The sequence below is a fragment of the Peromyscus maniculatus genome, chromosome 20 (genome assembly GCF_049852395.1).
Source record: "Peromyscus maniculatus bairdii isolate BWxNUB_F1_BW_parent chromosome 20, HU_Pman_BW_mat_3.1, whole genome shotgun sequence".
NCBI classification, from domain to species: domain Eukaryota; kingdom Metazoa; phylum Chordata; class Mammalia; order Rodentia; family Cricetidae; genus Peromyscus; species Peromyscus maniculatus.
Window position 1 is genome coordinate 45,112,636 of NC_134871.1, and position 12,215 is coordinate 45,124,850.

General features: G+C 58.4%; 2 protein-coding genes and 1 long non-coding RNA gene across 3 annotated transcripts; 1 reads left to right on the forward strand and 2 right to left on the reverse strand.

The window, feature by feature from the left end:
• Positions 1 to 60: 60 nt before the first annotated feature.
• Mroh6 (maestro heat like repeat family member 6) lies at positions 61 to 6,953 on the reverse strand. Its single transcript, XM_006989381.4, has 14 exons — positions 6,530 to 6,953; positions 6,153 to 6,305; positions 5,812 to 5,966; positions 5,085 to 5,202; positions 4,718 to 4,902; positions 4,495 to 4,632; positions 4,250 to 4,364; positions 4,023 to 4,166; positions 3,766 to 3,939; positions 3,384 to 3,551; positions 3,036 to 3,155; positions 2,718 to 2,820; positions 2,559 to 2,624; positions 61 to 2,426 (listed from the first exon to the last, which is right to left on the reverse strand). Exons 1-14 carry the CDS (start codon positions 6,815 to 6,817, stop codon positions 2,197 to 2,199), a joined length of 2,157 nt encoding a protein of 718 aa, XP_006989443.1. The 5' UTR covers positions 6,818 to 6,953; the 3' UTR covers positions 61 to 2,196.
• LOC143269769 (uncharacterized) lies at positions 2,300 to 5,488 on the forward strand. Its single transcript, XR_013046453.1, has 3 exons — positions 2,300 to 2,424; positions 2,510 to 2,852; positions 2,890 to 5,488. It is a non-coding gene; the product is annotated as an uncharacterized LOC143269769 (long non-coding RNA).
• Positions 6,954 to 8,774: 1,821 nt separating the features above from the next.
• On the reverse strand, positions 8,775 to 12,172 carry Naprt (nicotinate phosphoribosyltransferase). The gene is made up of 13 exons (XM_006989289.4): positions 11,879 to 12,172; positions 11,591 to 11,718; positions 11,390 to 11,472; positions 11,144 to 11,274; positions 10,942 to 11,057; positions 10,388 to 10,584; positions 10,165 to 10,305; positions 9,813 to 9,897; positions 9,638 to 9,718; positions 9,417 to 9,519; positions 9,184 to 9,338; positions 8,990 to 9,097; positions 8,775 to 8,892 (listed from the first exon to the last, which is right to left on the reverse strand). Exons 1-13 carry the CDS (start codon positions 12,093 to 12,095, stop codon positions 8,830 to 8,832), a joined length of 1,608 nt encoding a protein of 535 aa, XP_006989351.1. The 5' UTR covers positions 12,096 to 12,172; the 3' UTR covers positions 8,775 to 8,829.
• Between the last annotated feature and the right edge of the window lie 43 nt (positions 12,173 to 12,215).

The following is a 12,215-nucleotide window of genomic DNA, read 5'->3' on the forward strand; positions in this document are numbered from 1 at the left end:
TGCCATTGTCTTAATTAGGGTTTCTATTGCTAAGATAAAACACCATGACCAACGCCGCTCAGGGAGGAAAGGGTTTATTTCAGATTACACCTCCAGATGACAGTCTTTCCCTGAGGGAAGTCAGGGCAGGAACTCAAACAGGGAAGGAGCCAGGAGCCGATGCAGAGCCCATGGAGGAGTACTGCTTATTGACTTGCTCCTCATGGCCTGCCCAGCCTGCTTTTTTATAGAACCCAGGATCATAAACCAAGCGATGGCACCACTCACAATGGGCTGGGTCTTTCCCCACTAATCACTAATTAAGAAAATGCCCTTTGGCTGGATCCTATGAAGGCATTTTCTCAATTGAGGTACCCTTCTTCCAGATGACTCTACCTTATTGTCAAGTTGACATAAAATTAGCCAAGACAGCTATCTTACCCAGAAGTCCTTGAAAAACTCCTGGAAGGCAAGCCTGAGTCAACAGAATGGAAGCAACCCAGATTCTAGAAAGCATGGCACCACAGTAACGCTTCCGGGACCCTTAGGTCCTGGAGGGCAGAACATAGGCAGGTCTTGCCACCCACACCCAAAGCCCCGGTGGAAGGTCTAGTGAGATCTCCAGTGAAAGGGACCATGTGAGAGTATGTGAAACAGGATATTGGCTGGGCCTACAACGGGGCCTGTGTGGAATGGGAGAGCACCAAAAACAAAAACAAAACAAAACAAAAAACACTTAAAAAAAAAAAAAAAGCCAGGCAGTGGCACAAGCCTTTAATCCCAGCACTCAGGAGACAGAGGCAGGTGGATCTCTGTGAGTTCAAGGCCAGCTTGGTCTACCTAGCAAGTTCCAGGCCAGCCAGGGCAGCACAGAAAACCCTGTTTCGTAAAACCAAAAAAAAAAAAAAAAAAGGAAGAAAGAAAAAAGGGAGGGCACAGCACAGTTCAGACTCGAGCCCCTAGCTGGGGGACTTGCAGTGGGAAGGCTTTCTGCAGAAGTCCGTCCTGGGAACTGGAGCTACAGCAGCAACAAGTGCCCTAACCACTGAGCCATCTCCCCGGTCCCTGACCGTCGTCTTGCTGCACGCCGCTTCGCTCGCCTGGAGCCAAGCGAGCTGCATCTTGCGCAGCGCCCAGCTCATCACAGCCGCTCTCTGAGACAGTCGTCCACCCCCAGCCATGTTTAGTCTGAACACCTTCCACGTAGGCGCCAGGGAAGCAAAGGTGAATGGGATCCCACGCTTGTCCCGGAGAGATTCCAGGGTGGGGAAACAGCTCCCCCCATTCATGACCACCCTGTGCATAGCCTGTGTTTGTGAGCAGGCCTCCCTGCAGCCTGAGGAATTCCTAGGCAGGCATTCGAAGTGGAGGAAGCTGCCTCGGCAAGCGCTGAGAGGTGGGGGTCACAACTATGGCTGACTCCTCCTGTCTGTCCAGCTATGCCTTCCATTTGAGCCCGGTACAGGACATTGGGTAATGGCATACCCATTCACAGTCTGGTGGGTGTGGCGTGCCTGCTTGCCATACTTCAACCCACGGGTACAATCCTGGCTTGGGCTCTCCAGCACAAAGGGATGTTAGAGATACCTTCTGGAGAACACCATTGTACAGGTGGTTCTGACAGGAGTCGGGCTGGGTAGGAAATGGATTGCTTATCCAAAGGAGTAGGGGCAGCAGGTGTGGACAGGAGAGCAGGTCAATGCCTCTTGAGGACATAACCTCAAGGACGCAGGGGACATAACCCAGGACGGCTGTAAGGAATAGCGGCTGGAAGAAGAAACCGGGGTGACAGGCTGCTGTCGGAACTAGGAAAGCCATGATAGGAACAACTGTAGCTAGGCAAACCGAGCCCGAGGAAGCGGGCAGGGCGCCCTATGGCAGCGTCAACTTCAGTGCCTCCATCAGACCCTTGCTTGGGAAGCAGCTGCTATTCAGGACAGGCGCCAAGTCCAAGCTGGGGCAGAGGGCACACTCCAGGGAGTTGACAGAACTGGCCTGGCAGAGAATAAATAACAACACTACAAGAGGGACTTGGGATGGAATGTGCCATCTGCCATGCAGCTGTCACATGGTGGGACCATAGAAAGTAGTTCAGGGCAATGAGCGCCAGCGTCCAGCACCAGGCCCAGGGTGACTCGAACAGAGCCTCTTCTGCAGATCTGCTGTAGGTGACAGCATGGATAGTGTGTGACCATGAATCTGGATACCGGGCCTGGCTCACCGAGCTTCAGGGCAGCTCCAGCGGCCTGCAAGGCTCCGGCGTAGGAAGGGACTATCGTCATAGAGTGGATGGGGCCTTGTAGGGTGTGAGCGACGGCGGATGAAGCGTAAGAGGCTGGAGCGGCGTGGTCGGACCTGCGCCCGGGCAAGCAGCGCCACCTGCTGGGCAGACACGTGCGCTGCCGCGGAAACCGCAGACTCCGGGTCGCCCTGCAGCTGTCCTAGGTCTGTATAAAGCGACACTTAGGATTTATGGGAGAGGAACCTGGGGCCGGCCCTCACCCATTCTGTCTTGTCCACTCCTCTCCAGGACCCTCCATCTCTCCAGTACTCTACCCCATGGCGGATCTAGTCCTCACCCTGGAACAGAGAGTCCAACAGGTCCTGACTGACTCCACTGGGGCTAGCATGATAGACGAGGAAGCCTGTACCAAAGCAAACCAGTGAGGTCTGGCCCAACCCTAGAAGGGGTTGGCTCAGCTCTCAGAGCCCTAGCCACGTGGGTACGACTGCCTCACCTATGAGCACAGTGGCTGCCCGGCGCAAGGTGTCCTGTGGGCTCCGCAGGTAGCCCTGGGTCTGACTCAGGAAATGCTTAACATGGCTCGGATATCGCTGAACCTAGGAACACAAATGCTCACGACAGCACAGAAGTATCATTCCTCTTGGAAAAAAGGCTGGAGCAGGCAGCATGAACAAAGGCTGTGGATTGGCCTCATAGGAGCGTGGTGGTCACGGTTAGCTCAGGTGGAGGGGGCGTGGCCTATAGAATCCCAGGTCTAGTGAGCCGCTGACCATACCCTCCCTCTCTCCGTCAGGGCGCTTTCTCTACTAACCAGGCGGTGGCAGACGCGGCTGAGAGCCTCGGGGCTGTCGTAGTGAGCCACAGTGACCATCTCCTCCAGCAGGCCCCATCGAAGGGCCTGGTCACAGCGAGCTAAAGTCCACTCTGAGCTCTGGATTGGAGGAAACAAGCCGAGTTAGGGGTCCAGAAGATGCCAAGCGGTGGAAGAAAAGGGACTGTGGCCAGAAAAGGTTGGCGAAAGCCCAGGGTGAGGCGCAAAGGAAGAAGACCTGGACCTGAAAGTTCTTGAGGCCCTTGTCCCCCCGCTTGAAACCTTCAGAGAGGCCACAAGGTAGGAGTGGAAGTACTGGATGAGACAGATGTGGGACAGAAGACCGACCTCAGCGGCGTCCCGGCTGGAGTCGTGTAGGCGCAGCAGTAACGGCACCAGACTCTGCAGCACCAGTTTCCGCAGGGGTCCCCGAAGCCCCAGCCGGAGCCCTCTCTGACCCCGCCGCACCAGCGTTCCAAGAAGTCCCACCGCTGAAGCACGGACAGAGTCCCGAGCCTTCATGTGAAAGAAAATACCAGTCAGAGCTCAAGGAAGCAAGAGTGGGAGAGGAGGTCCTGGGCCGATCGGGGCTTCAGATTAAGGCTCGATCTGATGTCAGGACCACAGGCAACTGGGTGGGCACCCCAGGGAGAGCCTGTGGGTGGGACTGCGCATCTATGGACAGTTCCAAGCAGGACACGGTGGGACCACGGGGCAGGATTTTGCTCACATCGTCCAGTAGCGGCGGGAGGCGTGGTCGCAGCTCGGAGCTGAGGAGCCTCACCGGTGCTCCCGGCTGCAGGAGGAGTTTCCGGAGTGCGCCTAGAGCGGCACCCACGAGCCGCGCATCGCCTTCGCCCAGCGCTCTAAGGAGTACCGGCAGCAGCGTGTTCACATGCCTAATCTGTAAAGACAGGACTGTGGCCCAACCCCTTCCAGACTCGGCCTAGGACCCTCCTGGCCCGCCCGGCACTACCCGATTGGCACCTTCCCACGATTCATTGCCAGGTGGCCAAGACCAAGTAGGCCCAGCCAGCGCACGGTGGGCTCTGGGTCGCCTTGCCAAGTTCGAAGCCGCTCCAGGATGACTTCCTCCCGTAAGAGCCGTGCAGTGGGCCGGCTCTGCAACAGCTAGGCACGGGGCACAGAGTCAGTGCTTCTCTGCGTCTGCGCAGACAGTCACCCCTTGCTACCGTTCTGGGAAGCAGGCTCACCCCAGTAAAGAAGGCCATAGCTGTGAGGCGCTGCGGGTCATTGGAACTTCGTAGCCGAGGAAGCAAGTCTGCAAAAAGGCCTCGCAGGTGGTGATCGGCATGCGCCACCATGGCACTGGAGAAGGGCAAAAGCCAGCTCTTCCTTCGCTTGGAAGGGCTCATCCCCACCACCTCCTCCATGCCACCACCGCACCTGGCCAGCAGGGAGCCTCCTCCTTTTGTGCTGTCCTGGGGTGTCTCCTCACCTGGCCAGCAGTAGGACGCCCTCCAGGTGCGTGTGGGCTCCTACCAGTCTCCTCCAGCCTCCTGCTTGCTCCATGCATGTGACCACCATTCGGCCACCATCCCCCGTGAGCAGGGCCTTCAGGGCCTCCACGGTGCAGCTGGAGGTAGGACCAGTAGGGCAGTGGGCAGTGAGGGTGAGAAGAGCCTGTTCCACCCCTCACTTACCCAGGTATACCTTCTCACCTGGCGTGGCTGTGAGGCGGCCCTCGGTGGAAAGGCTCCCAAACCTTAGGGCTGTCAGGGGACCGGACACCTTGAGCCAGCTCATGCAGCTGTGTGACCAGGGCTAACAGCAGGTGAGGGTAGAAACCTCGAGTGGCTCCCACGCAGCCAGAGACTGCCAACATCTCCCCAAGAGCTCGTGTGGCCTGTCGATCAAGTGAGCCCAGCCTTAGGAACTCTGCCAAATGTGGATGTGCGCAAGGACAATCCCGCCACACACGTGTGCCTCCGGAGCTGATCTGTGGTCCCACCATCACCATCAAAGCGGCTCTTCGGCTGCTTTGTGGCTGGGCCACGCCCCCTGACGGCACCTCCCGGAGCCACTTACCGCCAGTGCCTCGGGCTCCGGCCCCGCTGCGCCCTTCAGCGCCCACAGCAGTTGCACCAGCACCTGGCCATTGACACGCTGGTTCCGGCTTAGGCTTCGCCACAGCTCAGCGGCTGCCCTGGGGGGTGAAGGGCCACACAGTGAGGAGGAAGGAGCTGCATGGAATCCTCAGGGACTCCAGGAAAAGCCTCCTGACGTAAACCATTTTCCCATTGGCCCACATCCCAGAGAAGATACATGCAGACACCAGTCCCGGAGATCAGCAGCCATCTGGACCACACTGAGCCCTGTTAGGTCAGGGACAGGAAACAGACCTGACTGCTACCACTACCACTACCACTACCACTAACTACTATTTTAATTATTATACAGAATAAACCAAAGATAACTTCTGGGGTAAATGACTCCAAGAGCCAGAGGCTTCCAAGCACCCAAGTCACCCTGCTCGATTACCCCACCCACATCCACAGGAAAAAGCAGGAAGGGGTGTGTGTGTGTATGTGTGTGTGTGTGTGTGTGTGTGTGTGTGTGCGCGCGCGCGCGCGCGCGATAAACTAAACTTGGGTACCGATTGAGGCAGCAGCGACAGTCAAGGGAGGGGATTCCGAGGCCCTGCTCCCTTACAGCCCGGTGCTTCAGGGACCACATTCTATGATTAAGCAATCAAGCGGGGAAGGGGGAAGGAAGCCGCGTGGGGCCGCGCGGCTGGGAGGGCGGGGCGGGTTACCGGTCCGGGGGCAGAGAACTGGGGAGCAGCGCACACACCACATCCTGCGCATGCTCCAGGGCCAGTGCGCTCAGCACCCGTAGGGCTGCCCGCCGGGGTCTCCCCTCTGCCAGGCTAGGCACCTGTGCCAGCAGCCCACGCACCAGACCGTGGACCTGGGTAAAGGGGGCAAATGTAAGTGGTCAGGGTCCCTTGAACGCAAAAGGAGACTCTTGCCTGCAAGGCGCCCACCTTCACTCAGTACAAATCGCCTTTAGGGGGAGTGTGGTTGAGGCTGTATTCTCCTCCTACCCAGAAGGGAGGCTTGCGGGATTCACTGGGTAGGGGGTGAGGATGCTAACCTGTTCCTCCAGTCGTTGCCCCCGGGCTTCCAGGGCCGAGGACAGAGTGAGCGCTGTCGCCTGGGTTCCTGCATAGCCAGCCTCCTCCAGACAGGCAGCCGTATACAAAGCAAGGTCTGCAAGGGTTCCTTCCTCCCAGGAATACTGGGAAGCCTAGGGAAGGCGTGGGACACGGAGTTTATGGAGTCCCCAAGCCATGTCTCAGTTATCATCCTTAGTTCCCCGGCCTGCTCATCCCTCCGATCTTCCCCTGTGATCTTTTCCATCCCTCTTTTGCCCTTAATACTTTTCCCGGCTCCAGTACCTCTTGTCTTTCTAGTGCTCGAGTGAACAAGAGCCAAACTTTGCATCCTCTATCGTCATTCCTCAATACTCACCGGGTAGGGTCTCTCGGGGGCTGGCTCCTGGGCATCATGTGGGGAAGAGTTCTCACTGCCAGCTGCGGGGGCAGCCACTTCATGCCCAGGCTGGGCCTCAAAGGCAAGGGTGAGTGTTTGAGGGTAGATCTCAGTCTCAGGCCCGAGCTCCGGGGGCTCAGCCTGAGGGCCTGTGGAAGAGGGTCCCCCAGGCTGCCCCTGGTTAGCCCGGATCCCTTCAGCTAGGGCTGTAAGAGTTAGGGACCCCACCGGGCCATCCCGGCCCCGGCCCCATACTCCCCCAGCCATGGTGTTCCTACCAGCGTCACCTGCCACCACTCTTCCAGTGAAGGTGTGCCCAGACCTGACCTAGAATCAGGCCCCGGGCGGGCCCACAGGCGGGCCTACAGACAGGCGTGGTGGCGTAGGCACATACGAGCATGCGTGTCTGAGCATGCGCCAGTGGTTGGCTGGGGAAATCACAGAAGTAGCCTAGCATGGGCTTATGATGAAGGGTTGCTGCCCAGGCTGCTGGAGTCAAGCACTATGGCAAGATTGGCTCTGCCCACCAGTACCCATGGAGATAGTGGACTATAAAGAGGAGGAAGGTCTTTAACCCAACTGCCTGCCCCCTTATCTGGGGGAGGGGCCCAGAGCAGTTTTAGGTCATTCTGAGGAGGCTCTAGCAGGGTCAGGGGCTGGTCTAGGCCCCAGGATTATCACACAGCCAGACATCCTGGGGATGGGTGTGGTCGGATACTGTCATCATCTCTGAACTTAAGACACTTGGGGTGTGGAGCAAATGAGGTGAGGGCAGGTGAAGCCTCCTAAGTATGTTTGCAAGTACCCACTGTTGTGATGTGGGCCGGTTCTGAGGTGAGATGTCTGCTTATGTGTCCTCCACCCCTCGGCTGAGACTGTTCTTCCCATGGCTGCCTAGGCAGTGTGTATGTGTACTGTGTTCCCAGTGGTATCCCTTTCCAGGTTCATGTTGCCCAAAGCTGACCCAGCCTCTGCCCTAAATCCCCTTCCCACCCAGCCACACTATAGGCACTCCCCAGAATTAAGCCAGGGGAGCTGGATGGACTGGTCTGACAGTCTACTTGGGCAGGCGGAAGTGCACTTGGAAGTCTTCCAAGTAGTGGGCATTCACCTCTTCAGCTCCTGTACCTCAGGTCAGGTTGCCCAAGCCCCAACTCTGCCTCCTGCCAAGCCATGAACCTCCTGTGGTTTTTGAATAAGAATGGCCCCCATAGGCTCATACATTTGAACGCTTAGTCACCAGGGAGTGGCGCTATTGGAAAGGAGAAGGACTAGGAGGTGTGACCTTGTTGGAGGAAGTGTGTCATGGCGGGCGGGCTTTGAGGTTTCAAAAACCCGTGCCAAGGCCAGTGTCTCTTTCTGTATCTAGAACTCTCAGTTACTTCTCCAGCACCACGTCTGCCTGTATGTTACCCTGCTCCGCTCCGTGATGATAATGGATTGACCCCTGAAACTGTAAGCCAGCCCCCCATTAAATGCTTTCTTTTATAAGAGTTGCCGTGGTCATGGTGTCTCTGCACAGCAATCGAACAGTGACTAAGACACTTCCTCCTGGGCAGTTCCTCTGCAGCCTTGCTCAGTTGGCTGTGCCCAGGCAGTTCCAGCCCTCATAGAGCCAGCCCCCTGGAGCCTCAGCTTTTCCAAGCTTCTCCTCCTTCCTTGGTTATTGGGTCAGAAGCGGAGACCCGAGGCCAGGGCCCGATTGGCCTAGAACAGATGATAGATCATGCAGGGCTGGCATGGGAAGCTTGAGATACCTCTACTGATGGGGGACATTGTCCTTAGTAGATATGGGAGCCTGAGGCTATTATATTAGACTCTGACACCTCACCGCAACCTTAGGAACCCCCTAGCTGCTTCTAGTAGGTAAGGGCCTTCGCAATAACATCCTCGAAACAGAGATAAACGTAAACCCTCTGTGTCTTATGGCCCTGCTGTTCCACTCAGACCTGGTCCCCACAGTCCAGCCCATGGCTGCCTTCCCACATGCCGGACCTGTGCTTCCGAGTATTCCAGATTCCCAGTGCAGCTGAGCTCTGATCCGGAGCCAGCATCTCCCTTCTCCTTCCCCTTCCCCTCCTCTACAGCTATATGAGGCGCTTTCATCCCTGGATGAGTCCAGAACCTTTGCCCAGCCGTCCCTGAGCCACCTCAACTCAATTCTGGCCCCGTCCCTGGAAGTCAAGTGAGCAGCAGAAATCTGTGAATTAACGACACACGACAATTTGTGGGGACAGCGGATCATGTTATCTCTGGCACTTCACCACCCCTGTGATTTTTCACAAGGGCCCCCCAGCACTCAGACTGTCTACCAGGGCCCGCAGCTTCTCTGACAGCGCAACCTGTGGAGAGAAAAAAAGGGATACAGGAAGCTGGGGGTGGGGGGTGGGGCCCGGGGCCTGTAGGACACACAGGGCAGGCCGCCCCCTACAACCCTACCGGATACACTGTAGGGTTCTGCAGCTGCTTATGAGCAGGGTTGAGGCGGCTCAGAGACTGCTGGGCAAAGGTTCTGGACTCGTCGAGAGTTGGAAGTGGCTCACACAGCTGCAGAGGAGGGGAAGGGGACGGTCGAGATGCCGGCTGGGGATCAGAGCTCAGCTGAAGTGAAGGTGCATGTGAGGGGCGGTCACCTGTCCCTGCTGCAGGCAGAGTCTCAGCAATGGCTCCACCTGGGCTGGCTTCACGGTGCAGGGCTCCCGGGCCCCTCGGGGCCAAACCCTGAGTTCCTGCCCGGCCTTGGGTGGAGGCTCTTCTGCCAGCTGCAGTAGGTCCAGGAGGAAAGACCCTGAGCCAAGGCAAGAATAACGTCACACGGGGGCCGGAGACTTGAAAAAGGAGCAAGGGAGAGGCAGAGGGGAATCACCATCGGAGCCGAGGAACCGGAAGGCAGCCTTGCTCCCCGGCAGGGTTTGCTTCTCGGGGTCCTCTGTCAGCTTCATCCGAGGCCGGCCTCCCACAGACACCAACTGCAATGACCGGGTGTTCGGATAGCTGGACCCCCGTCCCCCGCCCCCCCCCCCCCGGGTACCCCACCACCCGTGTTCTTCCAGATTTGCCCCGCCTGGGGCCAAACACTCTCTTTACCTTGTAGACACAGCCCATCGAGGGCTGTTTGGGACAGGTGACCACACTGGTGCCGATGCCAATGACGTTCACCTCACTGCCCTGTGGGGAGAGGAGGTGACGCTGAGCCAAGCTGGCCCCTGTAGGGTGCCAGGGCCCCCTAGACTGCCCTCCACCTGTCCCCCTTCCACTCCACCTTTTGGGACAGTCGTGTTAGCTCCTTCTCGTCGATGTTGTTGCTGACTGCAATGGGGACAGATTCCAGCCAGGGCACCTGGAACCTGCATGTAACGGATGCTCCTGATTCACCCTGGCCTCCTCCCTTGCTTCCTCCCTCCCCGTCAGCCATGCCTACGCCTTCCCTTTTCTTAGGAGCCCCTGATGGTCCTACCCTACTCCTCCCTTCCAGGGCTTTTTCCGTTGCCCCTGACATTAGGCCCATGGTCTCACGACAGGAGAGGCCATCCCTCCTTGTCCTAACCCCATCTCCCTGGGACTCGCACAAGGAGTCTCCAGCAGGCACACCACACCCCGCATGGGGGACTCACTGGGCACCAACAGCTCGAAAGATCCCACGGATCTCCTGTGCCTGCTGAAGCAGATCACCACTGTCCAGCCTCACGCCCACTGCCCTGTAGCCCAGCTCTCCCAGCGCCAGGGCTACGGACAGAAAGTTGGGAAGACCACTCCTGCATGTTAAAAAAAAGGGGGGGGGGATCAGGAGCTCAGTGGCTCCACCGAGGCCACCCTGACAGAATGCTCCCAGCTCACCTGCGTACACTGTAGGAATCTAGCAAGCCCTGGAAAGCCCGGGGAAAGGCCAGAGCGTAGGCCACAAATGCTGCCCTTTCCCCTGGATGTGGCTCCTGCACCTCCAACCCCAGATAGCTGCACACACGCTTCAGCCACAAATTGACACTGGCCGTCAGGTCCACTGCGGGGCCCTCACTAGAAGCTGGAGCCAACATCTGTAGAACAAGATTAGTACAAATTGGTTCTAGAGTACAGCATACAACCTGGGAGTGGCCAGTATACCGTGGCCTGAGGGCAAAGGTGGCAGCACGTATCGCCAGCTTTCTAGTGCAGCCTTGGACCAAGTGTCCAGGGCAGTATCTGTCAGCATATAACAACCGGGGCCAGCCCACCCTAGTGGGATACGAGTTGGTTTTGAGATCTTGTCCTCTACAGCAGAGCTGGTTTGAGAAAGGTACTGACTGGGCACAGTATGGGAAGTACACACACTGAGACGGAGGCAGAGGAGGATCAGGATGTCAAGAGCAATCTGGGCTACATAAGACCCTGACACAAAACAAAACAGTACTAACCGGGTCAGGGGGCACCTCACTACCCGAAAATGAAGTGACGAAGGAGTGCGCCAGGGTCCCTGCCACGGGCACACCCCTCAGCTGACCAGCAAGGGTGTTGCTGCTGCTGTTGAAGCCTGGGTGGAAAGGCAGGCAGGCTTGAGGGACTCCGGGTATGGTGGTACCTTCCCCTCCCCCAGCCTATGCCTTCTCCAGGCCTCACCGCCCAGGTAGCTGTAAACGGAGGCCGTGAAGCCCCCATCTGGACCCTGAGCTCGGCGCAAGCCCATCTCGAGCAGTCTCTTATCCGGCCCTGCAATCAGGCGAAGCCGAGCAGCGTTGGTGGCTACGAGGCTGTGGAGAGTGACAGGCGAGGGGAGCCCGGGTGAGGCTTGCAAAGTCGCCCCAGTGGGCCGACGTAGCCCCCCAGACCTTCCGACTGCCTGCATCTCTCAGGAGCTCTGCTCACCTAGCGTAACTGACCAGACACAGCAGCGGCGTCTCCAGCAGCTGTACCAGGAGGAGGGGCCCAGACACCTGCAGCAGCGGCACCTGCGGGGGCCCGAGTAATTAGATCCACACACAGCAGGACCTCCTGGGCCACCACTCCCCCCCGCCCCCCGCCCCCGCCGCGCCCCTTCCCAACCCACCCAGCTCGCAGGACACTTACACCAGGGAAAGCGAGGGAACCCTCTGGCAGGGCCCGCACCGTCACCCCAGAGCAGTCAAGGGCCCGAAGGTGCTCGAAGAACCCAGGGTCGGTGTCTGGGGGTAGCACTGAAGCCAGGAACTGCACGTCTGGGACGAGAGAGAATACATGTGGTCTGGGGGAGGACTTGGCCAGCCAAGTGCAAGTAGGTCCCCTCAGAGGTCAGGGTCACATTTAGAGGGCGCGGGGGCGGGAGCGGGATTCTCTCCCAGCCAGAGGAGGGAGTGCCAGCGCGGGTTGCGGAACTACCTGCGTCCTGCAGACGGAAGGAGCGCAGGAAGCACATGCAGTCCCGCAGGCCGGCAGCCAAGGCAAAGGAGCCTCCAAACGGGCACTGGCGGAAGAAGAGCTCGAACTCTGCTGCCTCGCATGCCTGGCCTGCGCGCCAATAGCCCAGCGCCATGGTGGCCTGGTAGAGGTCGGTGAGCAGTGGCCGCACCACTGCGCGCTCGCCGTCCAGCTCCATCGCAATTCTGTACGGTACACGCAGCTTGACAAGCCTGGCTAATGGCGTCCTACTCCGCCCCCCAGGGCACTGGTCCAGGGAACTAACTGACCCAGAGGCGGGGCCTTTCCTGGCAGCAGT